This window comes from Papaver somniferum, chromosome 7 (genome assembly GCF_003573695.1).
Source record: "Papaver somniferum cultivar HN1 chromosome 7, ASM357369v1, whole genome shotgun sequence".
Classification (NCBI taxonomy): domain Eukaryota; kingdom Viridiplantae; phylum Streptophyta; class Magnoliopsida; order Ranunculales; family Papaveraceae; genus Papaver; species Papaver somniferum.
Genome location: NC_039364.1, coordinates 128,830,898 through 128,841,276, shown reverse-complemented (window position 1 = coordinate 128,841,276; position 10,379 = coordinate 128,830,898). Strand labels below are relative to the sequence as shown.

The 10,379-nt window shown below is 36.6% G+C and overlaps 2 protein-coding genes across 2 annotated transcripts; both read right to left on the bottom strand.

The window, feature by feature from the left end:
* Positions 1 to 2,989: 2,989 nt before the first annotated feature.
* On the bottom strand, positions 2,990 to 6,204 carry LOC113298390. The gene is made up of 8 exons (XM_026547121.1): positions 5,967 to 6,204; positions 5,797 to 5,884; positions 5,588 to 5,713; positions 5,333 to 5,491; positions 4,458 to 4,576; positions 4,084 to 4,275; positions 3,910 to 4,000; positions 2,990 to 3,327 (listed from the first exon to the last, which is right to left on the bottom strand). The coding sequence occupies exons 1-8, from the start codon at positions 6,116 to 6,118 to the stop codon at positions 3,247 to 3,249; spliced, it is 1,008 nt and encodes a 335-aa protein (XP_026402906.1). The 5' UTR covers positions 6,119 to 6,204; the 3' UTR covers positions 2,990 to 3,246.
* Positions 6,205 to 6,299: 95 nt separating this feature from the next.
* Positions 6,300 to 9,689, bottom strand: LOC113298389 (programmed cell death 6-interacting protein-like). Its single transcript, XM_026547120.1, has 7 exons — positions 9,538 to 9,689; positions 9,147 to 9,385; positions 8,650 to 8,817; positions 8,315 to 8,558; positions 7,987 to 8,156; positions 7,639 to 7,788; positions 6,300 to 6,820 (listed from the first exon to the last, which is right to left on the bottom strand). The coding sequence occupies exons 2-7, from the start codon at positions 9,189 to 9,191 to the stop codon at positions 6,425 to 6,427; spliced, it is 1,173 nt and encodes a 390-aa protein (XP_026402905.1). The 5' UTR covers positions 9,192 to 9,385; positions 9,538 to 9,689; the 3' UTR covers positions 6,300 to 6,424.
* Positions 9,690 to 10,379: the final 690 nt, after the last annotated feature.

Below are 10,379 nucleotides of genomic sequence, written 5' to 3'. Positions count from 1 at the left end.
GATCCCTATTTTTCTCCTTTGCCAATTTTGTTGACAAAAAGGGGGAGAATTATTAAGTAGTATCGTACTACATTGCATATGGCTTTTCAGAACATCATGTAAGGGGGAGGGGATTATTATCAATAGGTTTTACCTATTTTGCAAAAGAAATAAGTATTGACTAAGGGGGAGAACAATCACCGTAATATTGCTTCGAAGTTGTAGTGAAATTGAATTTTGAGGAAGGTAACAATACTATGTTTTTGTATAACAACCGACGAGTAGAGTGTGAATATCTCATTCTAACAAAGCTCTTTTTGATTATTCTCATAAATTGTTATGGCTACAGATATTCAACAACAAAGGTGCTAAACGAACACATGCAGAACCATGGAAGAACTTGAAGTACGAAGAATTCAAAATGTTTGTTGAAGAACCAAGGAAATCAAGCATAGTGGATTGAGTTGAAAAGTCCATATGTATTGAATATGTTTGTCACTAAAATTGACAAAGGAGGGGATTGTCAGATCAATGCTTGGTTGAACCCACAATTTTGCTATCTCAACCGTTTTATCAATGTTAGATGATCAAAAATATATCTTGATTTCTAGGTTAGAATTTGGTAGTTGAGTATTTTACATCACCCTTGAAGACTGAAGATCGACGAAGACATTTAGAGAACTTCTGTATCAGGTACTAGACCAGTCTATTTTACTCACTATCTTACTATTTTATCCTCTTGAGACGATGTCATATGACTTCTAGTAAATTTATATGAAAGAAGTTTCAAGTCAATCTTGTCTAGCTAAAAATCTCGAAATATGATTTTAGCAAAGATGCTCAACGATCCTTAACAACATTAGTTCTAAGTAATTTATTGTGTGAATTAATTCGTGGATTAATTGAAAATTTCCCATGCAAATGATTTTATCACGTGGGAATGTTTGAAATATCATAAGAGAAAAATATTAAACTATATGATATTTCTGCTCAGGGTAGGTTGGCGAATTAGTTCGCAAACCATAAATATCTGAGTTTCAGAATAGGATAGAAGTTGGCGAACTCGGCTCAGGAACCGTAGTCAACTACGTTCGGTAGTCTTGTAGGGTTGGCCAACCCGGTTCACGAACCGTTGCACCCCGACTCATGAACAAGCCTAACAGTTCACGAACCGTTGTACCAGCTGTCCCAGTTTAAGATTTTAGCATATGCTCAAAGACTTATTTTTTAAATATGTTTAACATTGCTAGAACTCTCTCAAACACTTCTAAGACTTCATTGGTCACTCAAACACTTATGTGCGTGCATCTTGATTAAATTCTTAGGTGTTTAAATGAACATCAAATTGCTTTAGTTCTTTCATATACTTTCCAAACCGAACAATCATTATACACGGTTCTAGAACCGTTCCTAATTTATATTCTTCAATTTTATTTTCAAGACCTAAAAGTGTTTGCTTGATTCCCAAGTTATCTTAGCTTGAATTCTAAGCAGCCCCTGGTCTTTGGAAACTATAAATGGAGATGCTCTTTCAATTAGGAAAATTAATCTCTGACACATTGTGTCCTAGATGATTTGAAAGTCGTCCTCTATAGACCTAGGTTTCCTCTTAGAAACATAATTAGCTTCGCGACTAAAATATTTCGCTTTGGGGATTGGTGAAGCCAGGTCCGACTATCTTTACCTTGATAGTTCATGTATCCTGATCTTGCTTTTCTGTTATCGAGGGATTCATAATCTATTTCATGCAATATAGATACTAATTGCAAAGTTCTTTTCGTCTCGGACTTTATGATTTCTCAAGATAGATATCTACCTTAATTCGCTGATGGATAGATCCCAAAATCAATGCAGCCTTGAAAAACGTCTAAGAGAGGGGATACAGGGGTTTCGAATGTCAGAAACCCCCAAAACCAGATATCATCCAACATGATATCTTGACTAGACTACTGACTTGGCTGCCGACATTATTAAGCCGGATACTCAATATCCGACATAATCAATATATTGACTAGACTACTGACTTGGCCACCGACAATATTAGGCCTGATACTCATGTCCGAAAAATATAGGAAAGGCCATAACACTTGCTTCCTTCCCTTCTTTTGGTGACTCATGATATATGGATTTCCATATTCCTACCTCATCTCAATGCTTGCTCTAACCACTGTTATTTATTCCACGACTAATAGTGCCTTTGGGCAAGCAATTGGAATCACTATGAATTTATTCACATCACATAAATAAGTATAGTTGGTATGTTCGTAATTATTGGAAATGATAATCCCACATGGACCAGCCTCCTAGACCATATCCTTTATATAAGCATGAGGACCATTCTACTCATAACTAGTTGGTTTTGCATTGGATGTCCAAATGTTAATATGGTATTAGCGGTTTGTCTACGCCTTGTATGTGACATAAGACCTTAACACCCACCCATTAAGGAAGAGGCATGCGACTATACATCGGTCCACATGTAAAGGTGAGAGAGCATGTTGGATATAACAATCTCATGATTGGCCAACTTTCGAGACTAGCTTATAAGGGCCACTACACTCATAACCAATTGGTTTCGAATAGAGGTGAGAGGGAATGTTGGAAATAATAATCTCACAATTGGCCAACCTCCTAGACTAGCTTATAAGGGCCATTACACTCATAACCGATTGGTTTCGAGTCGGAGGCTCGAGTGCTTATAATAGTGCTGGAAGTTGGACTCCACATTCCCAATCTAACTGAATATTTTGGTTCCAAGATTATCATCCATGCAAAGAATCCCAGCTAAGATCTTCGATCTTGCATAGTGTGATGTAGGGTCCAATACATACACCTCCAATTATCTCTAAATTGGTGCAACTTGTGCGGCCCCAAAACAACGCACAAACTAATCTTTATCGGCTAAATGGTTAGATGAAAAATAACAAGTCAGGCTTAATCTCAATCCTCAACGGCAAGTTTGCAACCACGAAAAGTTAAACGACTTTATACGGATATGCATCTGGCGAACTCAGACAATAAAATCAAGCTTGAACATGTAAACCGAAGTATCCCAAAGAGAGTTAAAACATGAGTTTTCTACTATAGTGTTTAAGAACACATCAGATATGTATAGTGAAGTGTAGTAGATACTATACCAGAAATTTTATGAACTAGTTAAAATGGAGCAAGTACACTAGATATACACGGTATAGAAGGTTTTCTTCAGAAAGAACTTCAGGGCAAAGAATTGTTCATTATGGCTACTGGGAGAAATAATAGGTGATTTCAAGGTGTTGATATTTCCAATGGCTCGCCAGGGGTTGCTTCTAATACCTTAGCGTTTGGTAACTCTTTTGACAGAAGTTCCTGCAAATTGACATTTAAAATATTATCATTTTCAATAAAGGAAGAGGTGAAGACATTCATTGACATACTTAACAAACCAAATTGAAACTGACAAATATTGACAGTAACCAAATACGGAGGTACATATATTTAGGTTCATCAGTCACTGCTTGTAACCTATGCAACAAGTTATTGATTCACACTGATGACGTGATCAGTGAATCGATAAACCATGGAGGGACTAGTATTGGAGATTTCTTAAAAGACATCGATCCATGGACAGTTAATCAAACAGCATCTATTAATTTTGCAAACTTTTAATAATGCTCCCTTTAATTAACTGCTTAAAGAAACGGAAAGCCTAGACATTTTGGCGATGTGTGGTTTGACAAAGTTCTTATTCTACATCCTGGGACTAAAGAATTTATCCCATTTCAATGCAATTGGGATGCCCTGCATGGACTGTCTTTGGTGGAAGTTAGGTGAAGCTAACAGATACAGGTGTATACACTGCTGCGACCTGAGCATAGTAAGGACAAATGGTTGGCTCAGCAATACAAGTCTGACACCACCGAAGAAAAATAAATCAATGAAAGATCTAACCTTGAATGATTCCATTGTTCCCTCAGACTGAATGATACTAGATAGAAATCCTTTGCTGTCAAGTTCCCCATTTCTCATTGGTACAATGAACCTGTGAAGAAAACAAGATCTTCATAAATATCAGTTTAATAACTTTATCTGACGTATTAAAACATTAAAATCGAGGTTAGATACTTGGATTGCAGAAGCTTTGCGAGCTGAACTGCATCTTCTTGTCCAGAAACAAGTGTAAAACCTGGCAGCAACTGCTTTATAACTGGTGAGATGAGAATGTCAGCCCGCTCCTTCTGTAAAAGCTCTTTGTTGTATACACAGTGAGGTTCATAATACAGAGTCAGCTCCTCTTGCTGAGAAGTTACAAGATACCTAGAACAGTAGCAAGGGTTTGTGGCCGGATATAAAATTTAAAAAGACTTAAAATGTTGTTTCTCAAAATTGGAGTTGGAATTTCCAATCAGATAGAAAAAGCGGAAGATTTCATTTTTACTGAGTAAAAAAGCACATAATTCTAATTTACAGATGACAGCTTAATAAGAATAAAGATATACCCATTCTCCGGTCGTTGCCAAGGAGGGCCTAGAACAGGTCCTGCTGTAGCTTGTATTTTGGCTTTAGACCCATTTCTCCCCATAATTTCAGAACTTTGCCCAGGTTCTAAATATGTCACCTAAACCAGTTGAAGCTTTTGAAATTTAGAGCATGTTTGACTCAAGTAAGTTGATCCAATTCCTAGTACTTAGAATCACATTAATTAATCCAATTACACTTACGAATGTAATGGTTTTACTTGGGAATTCAGCCACTTGCTTTACATTCAATTATACAAGATTCAGTTACTTGATTGAAACATGTGTATCAGGTCTAATCTTAATATTGACATCAGTATAATATCCACCTAACAAAGCTGGCGCGCAAAACTTCGAGCTGTCAGATCTTCTTCATGTGAAAGAAGAACAACGAAAAATGATTTGCAGAAATAACCAAGGACTAATAAATTCTCTATTTGTATGAGGTAGGTATGCTAAGACACCACTCATAAAGCTTCGTAGTACCGGTATTACTTTTTTTTTAGCTTTTCCTCTATTTGCTTCTCTTCTCATGTGCTCTAAATTCTAATTTGACATGACAAGAAAGAAATTCTCTTAGGTGCATAAAGTGAGTAAAACTGTTTCAGATTGCATTCAAAATTACCAGGTAAGTGATAGGTTGCGAGAGCCACACATGAGAAATTTTTTCGAAGAAAGGGAGCTGCCTAATTTTTATCGAGCAAAATTTGGAGATTAAAGGATCATCCTAAGGAACTAATACACATTTCACCCCCTAGCTGTGAACAAGTAGAACAGGCTACCCCATAAATTAGTAAAGGTGCTTCCAGAAGAAGCTTAGACAATCCTGTGTTTAGCAAACTTAGCAAATAACTTACAGAGCTGAAAAGGGGGTTTAACAATGTCTCTGCATTTGGAGTTGCTATAACTGGCAGATTTGGTAGCATTTGTGAAAGCGGCTTCAGCGTCTTCAAATGGCAGTGATCATCAAGACTTTGGGTAATCAACAAGCAGTCAAGTTCAGGAAGATCACTTAGCTGCTCTAGAATAAGAAAATCAATTGCGGCATAACTTATTTATTTGCACAATCAATACAAGTATCAAAGTCTTATACCATTTCCTTTACCAAGTACCTGAAAATTCTTCACGTATTTCTTGGCTGCATCATAAAGCCAAGGGATTCCAAAATCCAAATTACCTACCAAGATTGGATCCACCAAAATTTTCAACCCATTCACATCCCATATCCAGCTATTCCCCTAGTACAAACCAATTTTCATTTTAAGAAAAATTTAACACAAGAAGAGAGTTACAAATATCAAGTCCAAAAACAAAATCCCACCTCCAAATACGTAAGTTTGAACCAATCTTTTCTAGAAAAACTCGACTCAAGTGGTTTTCCCTTGGACATCACAACAGAAGCAGACCACCTGAAAAAGAGAAGACTTCTGTTTCATTTAATCATAATTGTTCAAAGAAAAAGAAAAAAAACGGAGAGAGAGAGAGAGGGACCTTTTTTTTGGGAGCTTCAATTTCTTGGGAGAGAAAGAGGTGTCTGGAGTATGAGAAGTTGGATTGAGAATGGAAGTTGTGAATGGTAAGAGAAAGGGTTTATTTCTGCCGAGTCTGGAAAAACATAAGAGAGAATCCAAATGAACAGCCATTAGAAAATTTATTTTCTGTTCTTCTCAGTCTGAGAGAGAGAGACTGAAAAAGGGTCTACCGAGTTTCAGTTGCTTTCCCGCGTAAGTGATGTGTGTCATGGGTGGTCAGTTATGAACCAACCATTTTTTAGGATGGGCTCACAGCTTGAGAACCTCTTGCTTTGCCAAGTGGCAGTTAAACTGGGAGGTAAAAATCTATGTATAGATGAGAATTTTTTTAATAATTGGAGTGTTGTTTGATCTCAACTTGAGAATCTTTTGAACACCAAAATAAAAATAAAACATACACATTGCAGAAAATCTTTTTTACATGGTCTGAGATTTACTCAAACGAGGCTTGACAATCTTTTTAAAGACAAGTTTGGTTTCCGATCTCTTAGGATTGTATGGCGCCGCTGCAACTATTATCCTACTTTCAGGTGAGGGCAATTGGTCAACACCAATGGGTACCCTTTCATGATACACAAAGCCATTCTCTTGCTCAAGCTCCCTTAGCATCTCGTGAACAGTCTTAATTTCCTTCTTGAACACCAACTGCCATGATTCTTTTTTTGGAGTTTTTCCTTTTATATTTTCTAGCGCCATACGAAGAACACCAATCGCTAAGCCTACATCCCCTTTCTTCAAACCATTCTTCAAACTATCAGCCAAGTACCTTTTGCTCCTTAACTCATGCAAAGATCTTGAGAAGCATATAAACTCCTGCAAAACAACCAGAACATCCAATGAATACCACTACAAAATAATAAAAATATTAGAAACTTCCGATGCGGGAATAAGATGATTTTTACAAGAGATGAGACTGAGAAGAAGAATCAGATGTTCACTCTGAGATCAGCACAAACAGTTGAGAGGCATTAATGATTAATCAAATTCGCAAAGTCTGCCATTTTGGAGCTGGAGTCTAGAGGTATGTGGATAGAATAAACTACAACTAAACAGACTCCATATCAACTCACGTGCAGATAACTATGCAGCCATCTCTCCCGTGAAGCCGGACCTTGTCTCATATGTGATTCAATCAGAAATTTGCTTCATTGATGTCCTAGAAGCAGTTGTTACTCATTATAATGTAAGAGCAAGATTTGACTGAGTGCCAATTGCAGTTGCTCGAGAGACCTAGAAGCAGTTGTTACTCATTATAATGTAAGAGCAAGATTTGACTGAGTGCCAATTGCAGTTGCTCGAGAGAAAATCTTTGAATTGTATTTTGAAATGGTACATTACCAGATAGGAAAGAAGACAAACATGGGATCTGATACCTAACATAATATAAGCTTTGTTATATGAGTGGATAATTTTTCCAGTCAAGTATATTGTTGTCTGGGTACTTAGCCGTATAAGCTTGCTTATAAAGGCGTTAAAAATAATCATCTAAATAAAAGTGAAATGGTGACATGAAGCATCGCGCATCAACCTCTATATTCAACATAATCAGAAGAACAATATTAAACGGACAAAATCAGTTAATGGTGCACTATTCTAGTATAACACAAAGATAGCATATAAATAAAGCTTACCTCAAGCTTCGATGAAATTATTTCGCATTTCCCATTAAATGAATTTAAAATACTATAAGCCTGATCAAGTAACTCTTTGATTCCACAATCGAGCTTTGATAAAAGTCCTACACTCATCCTCTTCTCCACGGCTTTTCTTAGAGCTGCACCCTAACCACAAAACTACATATGATAAGAAACATGTTTGTATTTCACACAACACGGTTACAAAAGTTCTTCAGACCAATTAGTTTTATTTTTGAAATAAGTTCGAGGAAACATAATAAGAAGTTCCAAACGAGAAAACCCTCTTGAACATGATGTAATCAAATTCAACAATTAGTTAAAAAAATACTAAAAGAGCGTTACCTGTGCCTCGGCCAAGCAAATGAAGTTCATAACATTGGAAAGGGAAGGGTTGGTCTCTGGTGGTGGCCTTTCCTGACCTACTGCAGGTTTCAAACTAGGGAGTACCTGCTGAAACAGATGATGGTAAACACCGGCTGCTTTCCTGTAGAGTTCCCCGGATTGTGCTAGATCTGCATTTATGCAATTAAAACAGCTAATTAGAACCAAAATAAGGCTAGTATACAATGCGAGTTTCTTTTTGCCCCTACGAAAAAGAGGGTGCAAAATTAAATTTGCAGTTCTGAACTATTTTAGGTTTTAACTTTTAAGGTTGATATAATTGATTTACCTCCTCTCAATAAAACTTCTTGGGCTCTCTCTCTCAAGATTGCACCATAAAGGAAAAGAGCCATCCCATGCTCAAAACACAACTCATCATTGTGAAGGAACTTGCAACCACTGAAGCGAGTGGGACTTAAAGCACTAGACCAACTTATCTTCAGTTCCACACCAGAACCACCATTCCCAGACGAGGTAGCATGGAATACTAAGTTTTCCAACAATGGCAGATACACTTCCAGCTTCAGCAGGTCCTAATGCACCAAATAAGCAAAGATTAAACAAAACATAGATAAACTTGCCAAGTATTGCTAGAAACAGATGAGAGATGGGTAAAATAATTACTTGTTCAAGCCTAGAAGTCAATCCTCCAGCCATTTCTCTTGCAGTGGCATTTGCAGTAACACTGGTCTCATTAATGGACTCCTCGATTGCTCTGCGCCTAGCACTTAATTCTTTCAACTCCATTAGAGTGGATGGATCACCCGCACCGTAGATTTCTTCAAATATAATCTTATGAAGATGCACATTGTGATATTCATTAACACTACTCTCAAAATTATCAGAATAAACACATACACAAGATTCCAACTGACGTTAAAATAAATAATCAAAAGGGTATTACAGTATGATGACAATACCTTCTGAATAACAATCAAGAGAATAAAACTAGCAGATTCAATATATCAGTAAAAAAAAAAAAATCAGATATCATCAAAGCAAGCAGCATCTATTTATACCAATTAAAAAACAAGAACACTATGGTCAATTGATTATTGAGAGACGACATAGATACCTAAGAACCGCTAACAGGAACACAAAAAAAGAGATTGAATAGTTACCCTTTTGGTTTTCAATTTTGCAGGATTGCTGAAGTGTAGCATCATCGTTACAAATTTTTTCCTCAAAATCCTTAATCAAAAAGTCTTTCTAACTAAATAAAAAGAAAAAAAAAAACGGTGAAGCTTTGAAGAAGCTAAGAAAGGTCTGATTCCGCAAACTCGGATTCCAAATCGCCTTTAAGAATCATCCTCTTTTCCTTTTCCTTCTCGTACTCGATCAACCTCTTTTTCATTTTCTCCTGTAATTATAACACGCAAATAAAAAAATGAATAAACAGACTTGGTCTTGAACTATGAATACAAAATAGAGTACAACAACAATTCCTCAAACCCTAGTTATCGAAAAACTTACTAAAAACAGAGATCGTCGGAGAGAAATGAGATGGCTTACCTTGTGAGATACTTCCAACCGGTGCATAACGTAAAATCCGAGTGCCCCTCCGAGAATCGTTCCCGTGATGATCCTAACATAACCCCATCTCTGAGATTTAGTGTAAGGTACTCCCACCATTTTTAACGAACATGGGTTAGTCCACGGGTGAGTTCGGGGGAATTTAATGTATTTTGAATTTTGGGGATTTTGAGGGAGTATAAGAGTAGGTGTTCATGGTCGGTTTTGGTTCGGTTTCTAGCCAAACCAAAACCGAAACCAATATTATTGGTTTCTAAAAATCTAAACCAAACCAATCCATTAACCATTGGTTCGGTTTCTAAATGGTTCCAGTTGGTTTCGGTTTCTCCCAGTGGTTTTTGGTTAACCAATAATTATGTCAAACCAAAAAAAAATACACAAATTTACAGATAAAAAAATCGTAGTTGCCGATAGTATTGGTTTACACAAATATACAGACAAAAAAAAATCAAGAATAGTTAAAGCTTACTCTAATTCTAGAGATCAAATGAAGATATATAATATATCTTAATTTAGAAATTGACAAATAAAAAAGAAGGAAGACGGGAAGAAAGAAGTCGAGTAGCAGCAGCTGTAGTTGGGGGTGGAGAAGGGAGGCGGCTGAGAGAAGGAGAAAGAGAAAAAGGGAGAGTATCATAATGAAATATTAGATTTAGGGTTTCTATTTATCCTCTAAATTAATGGGTAGAATCTAATACTTTTAAATCGACGGTAGAAATTAAGTTTAAAAATTAATCGGTTCCCCAATGGTTTTTGGTTCGGTTTTCAGGTCAAACCAAATCCAAACCAGTAATGTCGGTTTTTCAACATTTTTTACCAAA

Excerpts from the sequence above, each read along its gene's own strand:
- LOC113298390 (XM_026547121.1), bottom strand. The coding sequence starts at position 6,118 with ATGGCTGTTCATTTGGATTCTCTCTTATGTTTTTCCAGACTCGGCAGA. Across the intron at positions 4,001-4,083 it reads GCAAAGCTTCTGCAATCCAA|GTTCATTGTACCAATGAGAA; the intron begins GTATCTAACCTC and ends TTTTCTTCACAG. Across the intron at positions 3,328-3,909 it reads GAACAATGGAATCATTCAAG|GAACTTCTGTCAAAAGAGTT; the intron begins GTTAGATCTTTC and ends GTCAATTTGCAG.
- LOC113298389 (XM_026547120.1), bottom strand. The coding sequence starts at position 9,191 with ATGATGCTACACTTCAGCAATCCTGCAAAATTGAAAACCAAAAGG. Across the intron at positions 8,559-8,649 it reads TGACTTCTAGGCTTGAACAA|GACCTGCTGAAGCTGGAAGT; the intron begins GTAATTATTTTA and ends TTGGTGCATTAG. Across the intron at positions 7,789-7,986 it reads TTTGCTTGGCCGAGGCACAG|GGTGCAGCTCTAAGAAAAGC; the intron begins GTAACGCTCTTT and ends TTTTGTGGTTAG.